General features: G+C 40.8%; 1 protein-coding gene across 5 annotated transcripts in view; it reads right to left on the reverse strand.

The window, feature by feature from the left end:
* Ralgps2 (Ral GEF with PH domain and SH3 binding motif 2) overlaps positions 1-13,610 on the reverse strand; it is a 137,001-nt gene that overhangs the window by 15,576 nt on the left and 107,815 nt on the right. For all 5 annotated transcript variants that reach the window (XM_031385882.1, XM_031385891.1, XM_031385857.1 and 2 more), the window contains exons 9-13: positions 7,352-7,489; positions 7,116-7,206; positions 4,891-4,958; positions 3,109-3,244; positions 2,400-2,551 (exon numbers count right to left, since the gene is read on the reverse strand). In XM_031385882.1, the coding sequence (XP_031241742.1) occupies positions 2,400-2,551; positions 3,109-3,244; positions 4,891-4,958; positions 7,116-7,206; positions 7,352-7,489 (585 nt within the window). The remainder of the gene's footprint in view (positions 1-2,399; positions 2,552-3,108; positions 3,245-4,890; positions 4,959-7,115; positions 7,207-7,351; positions 7,490-13,610) is intronic.

Raw genomic sequence — 13,610 nt, forward strand, 5'->3', positions numbered from 1 at the left:
CAGGCCCAAGAACTTAATGGAGACAGTAGATCAAGGAGGGATGGTGCCAGCATCCTGATTCAGAGCTGGCATCTGATGGCGCCAGCTCCAACCAACTCTACCTGACCACTCGTGTGTACCTCAGGGTCCCTGACTCTCGGTGTCAGCTCACCTCTGTTCTTACTGTTCAGATGACTTACTTAAATCACTGTCTGTCTGTCCCTCTGTTTGTCTGTCTGGATGTACTGCCCATCTTTCTGTTCATTTGTTCACCTGAATCTGGTCCTGCCCTTTGTCCTCTGTCCCCAGACTCGGCTCTACAGCTCAAGTCTGACCCTGTGCACACCACAGACTTCCAGCTGGCTTGTACCTCAATTCCGGTTTCCCAGCTGAGGCTCCTTCCCGCCTTGATCCTCTGCAGCCATTCCACAACCCGCCCCAGTCACGTATAATATCTGACGTGGAGCTAATATCAATTAAGACTGGAATAAGAGAACCTGTGTTTATCTTGGCAAGTAGCAATATCTGACACATTGCTGCCATGAAATTGTGGTACCTGTGAAACCCATGTTCAATAAATCCTGACTCCATGAGATTCATAAAATGTTTCATTTATATTTCTGACAAGACACAATCACAACAAAAATGAAAACTACAGCTTAGGGCATAATTTTAGTACACAAAGGAAAAAGTTAAATATGCATACAAAATCTTTTTTCTTAAGTAGCGAACTAGATTCCATTGGAATAAAAATTTTTAACTAAAAACAGGCTCTTTTTTTTCTATCAAGGTGCTGCACACATGGACACTTACAACATTAATAGAGAGGTATTCTTTCAGGCAACAGTCCGCCTTGTCATTTAACTAGCAGCATTTATATAAAAGGAGAATACCAGCATCAACAGGTGCTAGGTGGCACTGTGCTGGGGGCTCAGCAGCAATTCTGTGTTTAGGGTTTGGAATTCTGAGGCTAAGTAGTCAGTAGTTCAGATAACAAATCTCTACTGACACTGAGAGTTCTATCAGTACAGCGAGGCCCTTGAGCAGTGTGACGACCTGAACACACTAAGGGTATAGATTAATTATAACGAGCAATAGTGACCAGATAATAAAACACAGTGTAAGAAGAAAGCAAGAGGTAGGGCTGCAGAGATGGCACAACAGTACTGGCTGCTCTTTTAGAGGACCCAGGTTCAAATCCCAGCATCCATATGGCAGTTCCAAACTATCTGTAACTTCACTCCCAGGGCATCTGACACCTGCACAGACATACGTGTGAGCAAACACCAATGCACACAAAAAAGAAAAGAAAAAAATCAATCATTAGGAGTGTTTGTTTAGCCAGGCGGCAGTGGCACACGCCTTTAATCCCAGCACTTGGGAGGCAGAAGCAGGCGGATTTCTGAGTTCAAGGCCAGCCTGGTCTACAGAGTGAGTTCCAGGACAGCCAGGGCTACACAGAGAAACCCTGTCTCGAAAAACAAAACAAAACAACAAAAAAGAAGTGTCTGTTTAAAAAAATCTTAGCATTAACAAAAAGTGCCAAGACTGTCAAAAGACAAGCAGTCAACCCCAAACAGAGTAAATAAAGACTAAAGAAAAGTTAATGAAATAGGTTATAGGAACAATAAATAAAATTGGTTGGTTCTTTGAGAACAGCAAGACTAACAGACAATTTGAAAGACAGAGGTTGAACACATAAATTAACAGTTTGAGATAATGGTCCTTTTCATATAGCTGCAGACCTGACACTACCCAAAGTGAGCTCCAGATTCATACATCCAGTGACTTAACATCTCTATTAAGGACCACACAATTTCGACTTGCAAAACTCATCCACCTCTTCAATATGTATGTCAGCAGTCAGCATCGATTCTCCCCGTCTTGTATGTGCTAAGATCACCACCAGCCAACTGGCTGCTGAATTCAAGGGACTTGGAATCCCACTTGACTCCTTCCTTTCTTTTCCTTTCTTCGTTTCCATATCCAAACTGCATATAGTTAACCAAACAATTAAAGAAGTCTTTCCTCAAAGGTCTTCACATTTAGAGTCAAAACTACTAACAGCTTAAAAATAATTATCAACTACTTACCATCACCCAATATTTAACTGTACCTTTGTTTTAAACCAAAATTGTTTGTGTTTATACTAGGGCAGTGGTTCTCACCCTGTGGGTCTCAGCCCTTGGTGAGGGGGTCTAACAACTCTTATGCAGGGGCCACATATCAGATATCCACATTAAGATTCATAACTAGCAAAATTACAGTTAGGAAGTAGCAACAAAAATATTTTTATAATGGAGGATGACCACGACAGGAGGAACTATATTAAAGGGTGACAACACTAGGAAGTTGAGAACCACTGTGCTAGGGTTCATGAATGTTTTTGCAGCAGCTGGACAGACGCCCAGGTCTCTCACCTATGGATATCCCACTGGAGAGCGTGGAGCTCTCAGCTTGGCTCCTTGACGGTGCGTGCGGCTCCATGACGCTGTCATCCAGCAGGTGCCGTGGCCCTGCATTTGGGAATGTTGCGCTCTTAAACTCTGCGGTGTTCATCTTATGAATGAAACTAGAAACAAAGAGAAACCTTCTTTATTAACTTCCTATGTTTCTAGTTCAGGATATAAAAGACAATCAAAATTGTTTCTAGAGTTTGTTTGGAACAGAACCATGCCCACTGAGCATGCATCCCTCCTAGAGGAAGCAATAGTGCAAACCTGCCGATACTAAGAGTTGCCTTTCTTTTTTTTTTTTTGTATTTTGAAATACAAACAGTAGGTTTTTTATAAAGAGCTTAATTTATTATCTGTATTTGTTATGACATATAATAGCTCTTGATAACAAGAAACTTTCAGTGTTATTACTACGGTTCTCTGAACTCCTAATTTATCTCCCTCAAATATGGACATTTCTAAGAACACTCAATTTCAAATCCAGATATAAGAAAAAAATAAATCCCTTTAGGCAAACAAGGTAGTTTTTCACTGAATCTGAAGACTGATGTTACTGACAAAAGCAATCACATAAGCACCTAATTTCTACTTAAGTAAACAGAATATAGAAGCATGTTTTACTAATAGAGTAATAAAATAATTCATCTACAAACAACTTAGAACAATTGCTGACTTGTAACCCAAGCTGTGGCACTTCCTGTGCCCATGTGGAATGAGGTTCCGAGGGGATGGGGGTGTTTGTGGCAGTAAGGCCCCCTCAGCAGCACTGCTCTTCCTCCCTCCCTGGGGCGAGGCTCCTATGTCAGGACCTAAGAGTTGAAAGGGGAGAAGACAGAGGAAATTGTCACAAGCTTTCTAAGGATTCTTCTTTTTTTTTTTTAAAAAAAGATTTATTTATTATTATAAATGAGTACACTGTAGCAGAAGAGGGCATCTGATTTCATTATGGGTGGTTGCGAGTCATCATGTGGTTGCTGGGATTTGAACTCACGACCTTCAGAAGAGCAGTCCTCTTCTGAAGAGCACCAAACGGTGCTCTTACCCGCTGAGCCATCTCACCAGCCCCCTCTAAGGATTCTTAAAAAAACCACAAAAGCTCTCAGATGGGGCTGGAGAGATGGCTCGGCGGGGAAGAGCACTGACTGCTCTTTCAAAGGTCCTGAGTTCAAATCCCAGTAACCACATGGTGGATCACAACCATGTGGTGTGTTTGAGGACAGCAACAGTGTACTTATCTGTAATAATAAATAAATCTTTAAAAAAAAAAACCTCTCTGATATAACACTGTGCTCTAAATTTTAGATCCTGTTAGTTCTATTTAATTGATTTGAAGAAATACTTATTTTCCAAATTCTAAAATAAGTCAACTATGCAAAATTGTTTATCTCTCTTATGTGCATTAAACAAAGGCAATATAAATAATTCCCTATTTTATATAGGAGAAAAAGAGATAGGCTTGGACTCTTAATTCAAAAACAAAATCTGGACTTAATACCTAGGTATTGAGTCCTACACTCAGTGGTTTCAATTTGATACTTGCTTTTTTATATATAGCTTTGAATTTACTTAAGAAATGTATAGGCTAGGTCAAGTGCTCAAGTTAGAAATTACCTATATTGCCTGCCACTGAATTTGATTCATATGAATAGAAAACACCTCACAGTGTATGGCTTTCAAAATACCTCCTTAATAAAAAGCTGCTGGGCACCCACACAGCCTTTAGTCTCAGCACTCAGGAGACAGTGGCAGGTAGAATTCTGGGAGTTCCAGGCCAGACAGGGCTACACAGTGAGTGGCAGCATGTCCAAAAACGCTGGCTGTGGAAGTATGCACCTAAAACCCACAATGGGAGGCTGAGGCAGGAGGATGACCAGCAAAAACCATATAGTAAAGAGCCTGTCTTAAGAAACAAACAAGTGGGGCTGGAGAGATGGCTCAGTGGTTAAGATAAGCACTGGTTGCTCTTCCAGAGGCCCTGAGTTCAATTCCCAGCAACCACATGCTAGCTCACAGCCATCTGCAATGGGATCAGATGCCTTCTTCTGGTGTATACTAATATATATATATATATATATATATATATATATATATATATATATATATATAAAATAAACCATTTAAAAAAAGAAACAACCAAGCAGAGGAATGAAAAGCATATGTGAGAGGCTCCAGAGCTACCTGACTGCTCAGAGTGAGCTTTACCTAGACAGTGCCATGTAGCCGGGCCTTCATGTATTTTTAAATATGTACTAAGAAGCTTAGTTTGAAGGTTTATATTGATAAGGTATAGAAGGTACTTTTTTGTAGCAGTGTGAGCCGTGTGAAGCCTTCACCTACTCTACGGCGCAGCCCTCTCACCTGAGGTCAGTCACCTGCTCCACTGTTTGATAAGGAACTCCACTTTGGAAACACCCTTACCAAGCAACCACACAGCAGCCAACAGCTATGGACTAACCTGCTAGGTCTTCCCTGGAGGCAGCTGAGCGTGGGGTACTTGCTCCTGGTTCTATTTTTAAGGAGAGCCTAAATTTCAAAAGAGCAAAACATAAGAAACAATGAGTGTTGGCAAAATATTAAAGTCACGTTTCCTTACAAAACCCTCAGGAGGTAGATGGATGGCTTAGAGGACTGCTCGCTGGGCACGCCCATTCTGTTGGGCAAACTGCTGCCTCTCCTAGCACCTGGCCCTCTCAGGATGGAACAGAACACGAGCTGGCTGGCCACACGCAGCATTTAACAGCAGTCTGAAAGCACTGCTATTCAAATACCAATAGTACGAAACCTCTGTCTCATAAGAGTGACGTCAAGTCACAAGGAAGAAAATAGACTCTTCTGTGCTAAACTATGTACTACATCAATATGTTTTCCAGCCTGGCTGGAAGACACAGATGTTGTCTGTAACACTTATGCTGGCCTGAACTTATGAAGATACCTGAACAGAGGATGAATACTATTTCCATTAGTCTAAGTGTTTCTTATTTTCTTTTCACCCACCATAAAAACCACATTAAGTAGCTGCAGAGATGGGTCAGGGGTTAAAAGGACTGGCTGATTTCCAGAGGACTCACATGGAGATGCACAGCCATCTAAGGAACCCTCAGGGATGTCAGGCATGTGTCATGTGCCAGATGAGTTCTCTGAGAAAAAGTACACTATCTATTTGCTTCTTTAGTCTACGGAACTAGCACAGTAGCAGGCAAAGGCTTACTCAGCACCTGCTAAGGCTGCCCTGGTTCTGACCACTAAGGAAAATAAACTCGGCGTGACGCAGCAGCCTGCCTGTAAACATCAAGTACATAAGTCTATGTCCTCCAGGAAAATGAAACTGGCTTTAAGCCAGGCATGGTGGTGTTGCCTTTGATCCCAGCATTCAGAAGGCAAAGGCAAGTGGACCTCTGAGTTCAAGGTCAGCCTGGTCTACATAGTGAGTTCCATGATAGGTAGAGCCATGTAGAAGGACCCTGTCTCAAAAACAAAACAATTACCTTTAAATAAAACAAAACAAAATTCTACCACAACCTTGCTATAGTCAGTAAAAGTTTAGCCCTCTCTGTAATTGTGCAGGTTTTACTTAGCCTACTCTGTTACATAATACCTTTAACTCTTTGTAAATCAGTTTCTTTGGCCAGAAGAGAGACATTAATAAGTACTTGTATCTTGAGTTTTCAGGACATCAAGAGAATTGATCTTATTTCCCTAGACAAAATGTATTTATCAAATACAAATATTACATCAGCAACTAGAGGCACAAGAAGAATATATAAGTAGTAGGACACAGACCATCAAACTCAAGACAGGTGCAACACAGGGCAGGAAGTCTGTGAACCTTCAGCCTTAAAAAGCTAACCTGACTTCAAATTAGATTCCAGCGAGTCACTATATATAAACATTTTGTGTAAAAGAGAAAAATCTAAAGTGTTAATGCTATAATACGGGGAAGAAAATGGTAATAAAGGTTCCAAGCAACATAATTTTGGATGCATTACGAAGGACAGTATGCTATAGATTAAACATGGTCCTACAGCAGCACCTTAACAACCCAGAGATGGGAAGTCTAAGTAGCCCTTCAAGTCATGGAAACACTTTCAAAAGTGTGCCTAAAAATAACCCTTTAAGAAGGAATATTTTTTTGTATTTTGTAAATGGCATAATTTTTTTTTCTGCTTAGAAAAATGTAAATTTCCCTAGGAAAAGAGTCCCATTACATAAGAAGGAAACAAAACAAAACAAAACAAAACAAAACAAAAAGCCAACTCCCCCAAACCAAACCCCTAATTTTGAATGCCTGTTCTCTATAGCTTAAGAATGTTAAAAGGTATTTAAAGTTTATTTATTTTTTGAGGAGTTGATTCTGACCTTTCACCTGTGCAGGACCTGGAATCAACAGCAGACATCAGGCTTACCTCAATTGCCTGTTTACCTGCTGACCACTTGCTGGCTCAAAAGCTACACTATTTTTAAATTTAAAAACAACAACAACAACAAAACCAGCGAAGCATTTGTACACTGGCTTAGTTGTATCAAGTGAGTAAAAGAAACACATGTAATCTGCCACTGTTAACGGCTCACTGGCTAGGCACTAGCGTAGACTCCATACTTAGATGATTAAGCATCAGATGAAAGGATAATGGGTCAATGTAGAGAACTAGATAAAGCATCCAAATTTGAAGATGGACCTACTTGTAATTATCGTCTTCCACAAACTTTTGTAGTTCTTCTATATACTGAACAGAGTTCAGGTATTTTTGGACATGAGGCAACATGGGAATATCTAGGCAAAAGATGATAAATGATTATTCAAGTAAAGCACATAGTAGCTGAAAACTTAAGAGAGAAATATAACTGAAGGTAGTTAAAGCTAAAGCCATGTGGTACTAAAACTGAAATTAACTCTAAAAGCCATTCTTTTAACTCACCATATTCACAGGACTGCTGCAAGTCAGAAATTATTCGAAGAATGTTATTCATCAAATTTGATCTTTGCTCATTTTCTAGAATGCTGCCGGTGGATGGGTATGCTGAGTCAATGTAGGTCAAGTCAGACAAGTAGATGCCTGCAACGGAAGCCAGACAGGTGACTCGCAGCTCGGATGACTTCAAGTACATAGAGGGAAGAAAAGTCAACCTGTGTATGCTTTCCAGTATGTTATATTTCGAGTGTATTTTGTTTTGTTTTGTTTTTGCTTTTTTTGTTTTTTTCCAAGACAGGGTTTCTCTGGGTATCTCCAGGTGTCCTGGAACTCACTCTGTAGACCAGGCTGGCCTCAAACTCAGAAATCCGCCTGCCTCTGCCTCCCAAGTGCTGAGATTAAAGGCATGTGCCACCACTGCCCGGCTCGAGTGTATTATTAACATAACATCATCTCTTGGGGTTGAGATCTCTAGAGTTGGGGTCAAACCATACAAACCCAAGGTCCTTGTCAGGTTTCTCCATGGTGTTTTCAAGTAAAGTCTGGGTCTGCAATTAAAAGTCCACATCAATGGGCAAAGTGCCCAAATTTTTGAACTGGCAGAGAAGGTTATTTAAGATCTGAAATTTAATATTAGTATTTATATGTACTCAAGCATTACCCACTTTCCAGTTTTTATTTATGTAAGGAACTTCCCTAAGTCTACAGACAAGGCCCTCTGTGGGGAAGTTAATGTTTTCCCTAAGTTTGATAACTCTTTCCAAATATCATACATGAACACTATTCACACACAAAGCCAGTATGCTTTTAACCAGAAGTTTCTCTGTGAATGTGGCAGTTATACGGTAACTGAAGTTCCAGTCTGTAAGGTTGTAAGTCAGTTGAGAATTAGGTAATGACTACATCAGCTTTTCTTTATTACATCTGCATCTCTCAAGAAGGAGGAGCAGAAGCAGGAGCAGGGGCAGGGGCAGGAGCAACAGCAGCAATGCTACTGAAGTAACACCTTTGTGAGATTTCTATAACCAAATATATAACAATGTGAAACATTAGCAAATAGCTTTACAAATTCAGTCTACATTTCCAACAGCTGACATCTGATAAATGCAAAGATGTTTTTCTCTTTGAAGTGGTCATGTCAAAGGTTTTCTTATGTGAAGATACATGAACAATGGTCAGTGTTTATGAATAGGTTGCATTCTGTCTAGCCCTCAACTAAAATGCACGGTTATAAGATCAAATTGAAGATGAAGCACATTTTTTACAGTATCTCCCAGTGGTATTGCTGGGTTTATGTGGTTACTGTTTTGGTAGCAGGAGTGAGGAAATACTGAAAAGGCCCTGGCTCTGCTGTCAGGAAGCACCTCCTTTCTAAGGTCTTGAAATTATTAGAAACATGAAAAAAAAAAACAAAAACAAAAACAAAAACAAAAACCCGAGACATACACAAGAATGCAAATGCCTGAAACAAAGGATTCACCTCAAGAGAACCAGAGGTTCGCGCCGCCATCCCAGCCTAAGTAAGAGAGATTCCAGTCACTCAGAGAAACTGCTCCTTTGCAGCGGGTTTTCTTTTTCTGTCACTGTCTTGAATTAGCTTATGAAAGCTCAGGTAGACACAGCATGTGCACTCCCCACTGAAGGTTCAGCGCTGGTGGTCACATCTAGGGCAGCTTTTACCATCTTTCACAGGATTACCTCTGTCACTTACTGACACTAAAGGACTGGACTGTCTTAAGTTAAAGCACCTACTGTATAAACCAGCCCAACATACACAAAACTCTCTGCCTTCCTACACTATCAGCTGTGTATCATACTCTTATTCAAGGCTAGTAATTTATCGTCTCATGAAAGAAACAGAATTTAAGGTACGGCCATTTATAGTTTTGTGTCAAATGTACCAGGAACTAGAAATAGCAGTCAAATCTAGTACTAAATGCATCTCCACATGTTGCTGACACTCTATCTGGGCAAGAACAAGCCTGCACTACCCAGCATTCTTACCAAAAGTGACGCCAGAGAACTACCAACTTGACAATTTATACTCAGAATGTTAAAGACGTGTTTCTTTCTTTCTTTAGGCCCTTGAGACTAGAAATGTGTATTTTTCTACCCAGAGATTTAAAAAACAAAACAAAACAGGACAGACAGCATTTATGATCATTAACTGGCCAAAAAAGCGTCAGCATTCTTGGAATTACCCTAACACCTGTAAAACTAGGACCAATTACATCATTGCCTAGCGGCGCCCTAGCTTTTCCACTTTTTGTCACGTTCATGAGACATGTTTCCCAGTGCCATCACTAATAAAGCAGGGTCCACACGCAGTCTTCTGCATCTTTCTGTAACAGGATGACTGACAGCCTACCTTTTATACACAGTTAACCCTACAGAGGACCGTACTCTAATTCTTCACCTAACACTGCATTTGGTACATTGTCTTGAATGTATGTGGTTTCTGCTGCTGATTAAGTCCATGACTCAGTATCTGCTCTATTTAAAATGGCAATAATGGCTTTGTTTGAAAAACAAGTAACTTAGGAATGTGAAAAATATTTTATATACAAAATTAAAAAGATATTTAAGAATCATGATTACTGGTATTAGCCATAAAAAAGGTAAAATTTGTAAAGAACAAAGTGTTTATTTTTAAGTGCACATTATCTATGTTATGAGTCTTTTTTTTTTTTTAAATCAGTGTAAGATAGGTTATTTGCTAAGGTATATATCTAAAAGAGACCTGCAATAGAAGGCAGAAATCTCAGGCTTGATCAAAAACAGCCAGAAGATCTTTACCAGTGTACCAGATTTGAGTTTGTTTGTCTTTCCTCTCATCTGAGGGGATCTTAGTAGCTCTAGCTGGCCAAGAACCTGGTGGACTAGGCTGCCCTCACACTCACCTGCCTCCATAATACTGAGATCAGGGATGTGCCACCCCAGCTGGCTTGAGTCTGTTTCTTTATACAAACCTCTGTGGTAACAGCATGTCACACCTAGAGAATTACTGGAGAAGCTGAAAAACTCCTGAGAAGATATAAACTGTCCTCCATAGTCAATCGGTTCCCAGGGTGTTAGGAGTCCCATTCTACCAGGATTGGATTTCAAAAGGCGTTCCTTTCACTGTATGCAAAATACACGTATCTCCAGATTATGTATTCCTTGTTAAGGTCCAAGCAGCAGGAGCACTGAAGACAGGAACGCTGAGTGACAGGCACACCAACACCCAAGGCACAGGGCAGCCACAAACCATGGCTATTCATTACAGGGCACTGGGGTTGACCTCACTGTGGGCAACTCCAACATTCACCTTTGCTCTGCCACCAGCTCCTAGTGGCCTTCAAGGCACAGGACCAGCCGCTGGGCAGCAGTTGTACGTTATCATGCCAGGGCATCACCGGTGCACCCAACAGCTTCTGACAGGCTGCATCATGAGTCTTTTGATGCTACTTTCTCAATTTGCTAAACCTGAGTAAGCCATCCTTGATTCTCTCTCACTCTTAACTGGATGTAATAGTACAGTGTTTCAGCTCGCCTAGAGTTCTTTGTTCTGACTTGCATTTGCATCACGATGTGCACTTTTACATACCAATACACAAAAGGTTGAAAACAGTGCTGAAATAAAGTATAAACAAGAAGTATTCTTAGGTGTATTTACCACAAAATGCAGATGCCTTAAAATTAGCAAAACAAAGTACCTACAACAAGGTACTGAAAACTATTTTTAGCCAAGGTCACAATTCAAGATCTCCTCATTATAACACTTTAAATTTCAGTTAGCCTTCAACTACTACCTAATCAGTTGGCAGCGGCTTATTTTCTTGCACTACTGTTCGTGCAGTGCTGGGCTGGATCCAGAGCCTCCCTCCACATGCTAGGTAAGCATTCTACCTCTGAGCTAAGTGTCCACCCTCCTTGCAGCAGTGAATCCCGTCACTCTCCTCGACTGTTCCTTTTTCAACTTTCCTCACTCTCATCCTTGGGTGCCCCTGTCCCTGCTCTCTACTGCCTGCCATCACACTGTACTCTACAGCGAACTCTTAGTATTTCCTTAGTTCTGCTTTTCAGGATTTTGCACAGAACTCATCTCCATGTTTAATTTTCCATGAAACAAGCCAAATCAAGTGTTTTGTGTTCCTAAATTCTGTCACTCCAATTTTTGAAAAATGTTGGTTAGTAACAGAAATTGCTAAGAGTAAGAAAGCTAAATAATTCTCAAACTAAAAGGCTCAGAAGAACCATCTCCCTTCTCATCCAAACTGACTAGTAGTAGTGAATGAAAACACTACTCAGTGACTGTGGAACACAAACTAGAGGTTAGAAGCTACTATTATCTGCTCCTGTGAATCTGAAAAGGGTCCGGGAAGACTTGAATTACTTGCTTTCTCTAAAAACAGCACTTGGGAGGCAGAGGCAGGAGGATTTCTGAGTTCGAGGCTAGCCTGGTCTACAGAGTGAGTTCCTGGACAGCCAGGGCTTCACAGAGAAACCGTGTCTCAAAAAACCAAAAACCAACCAACCAAACAAACAAATAAAAACAACAACAAAAAAACCCCCAAACCAAACCAAAAACCAGAATAGATGGCAACAGTACAGTCTAGTTGACCCTCAAGGCTGTCGACACAATAATAATCATCAACATTTTTCTTTTAAATTCTAGTTTACTTATTTATTATTTATAGTTTGCAGCCCCTTATATATTTAAATATGACAGAAGAGTTCTAAGAAATACTTCTATGAAAGTGGTAAGAGCCTCGTTCAGTAAGTAAAGGATGTGAACCTACTAGTCTACAGGTCCTACAAGACGACTGAACGAGTTAAGGCAGAAAGGGGTGAAAGCAAACAGCATGTGGAGCAGAAGCCCCAGAGCATCATTTAGAAGCATCATTCAGCAACTAGGAAGTCAAGAAGATGCTCTGGAGAAAGGGTTAAAAAGCCAGACACTACTTATCATTGAGCACTAAGCCAAGCTATTGAAGATGTTGAAATTTGGGTTTCCTTAGTTATTGAATTACTAAATATTTCTTTGTTGCATGAAAAAGAATAGTTATTCAACACTTATTCTTTTGCTCTTCCGAATCTATTTTCATAGCAGAAAAGGCTGGGCAGAGGAAGTGAGGATTCATCTTAAGTTCACAGTCAATGGGGAGTCAAAGGTCCTTTCATTTTTTTTTTTTTTTAATTAACCCAGGGTTGTGTTTGTTTTTAAATGATATCAATCAACTAATAACAAGGACTTATTTTGACAAATGGCATTGTATTGGCTAGTTTTAAGTCAACTTGACACAAGCTAGAGGAAGAAGCCCCAACTGAGAATATGCTTCCATGAGATTCAGCTGAAGGCAAGCCTGGAAGACATTTTCTTAATTAGTGACTGATGTGAAAGGGCCCAGTCACCCACGGGCTGGTGGTCCCTATGGCTGGGTGCTATGAAAGCAGGCTGAGCAAGCCAGTAAGCAGCACTCCTCCATGGCCTCTGCCTCAGCTCCTGCCTCCAGGTTCCTCCCCTGTTTGAGTTCCTGTCCTGACTTCCTTTGATGCTGAACAGTGATGTACACGTATAAGCCAAATAAAGCTTTTCCTTCCTAAGTTGTCTTTGGTCCTGGAGTTTCTTCACAGCAACAGTGACCCTAGCTAGGACTGGCTTAATTCCATAGGCAAGTGTATTACCTATCACAGAACCTAAGAGCAGAAAAAGCATTAATTATGTACCACAGAATTTAAGACTTTTTTCACCAGATTCACCAGTTTCACTTGTTTTAGGTGATTACATATAAAAACAAGGTGTGTGTGTGTGTGTGTGTGTGTGTGTGTTTCTTGAGTCAGGTTCTCACTTACAGGCCCTGGCTGGCCTGGATGGAGCTCACTGTGTATTCCAGGCTGGCCTCAAGTTCATATGGATTTGACTGCCTGTGCCTTCCGAGTGCTGGGACTAAAGGCCAAGCTATAAAAGCAATTTTCTCTTACGAAGCATTACACGATTCCTTACACCTTTAAGCGTCCCAGAGGCTGTCAGAATAGCACTGTTAGGTGGCTGCTTCCTGGGAAAGGCTAGCTCCTTACAGCCAGCAGCTACTTCTAAAGTGGAATTCTTTTTTTTTTTTCTTCTCCAACTCAAAAGCTCTGTGGCAGGCAGACTAAAATGCTTATTTTATAATTGCCTGCTGAACTATGATAGCCTGTTTCCAGATGGTGCCCTTCCTTCAACCTGCACACAATCTCTCCTTGTTCAGAGCTATTCAACCTCCCGCTGATCCAGCTCCCCCAA

The sequence above is a fragment of the Mastomys coucha genome, unplaced genomic scaffold (assembly GCF_008632895.1).
Source record: "Mastomys coucha isolate ucsf_1 unplaced genomic scaffold, UCSF_Mcou_1 pScaffold1, whole genome shotgun sequence".
NCBI lineage: Eukaryota > Metazoa > Chordata > Mammalia > Rodentia > Muridae > Mastomys > Mastomys coucha.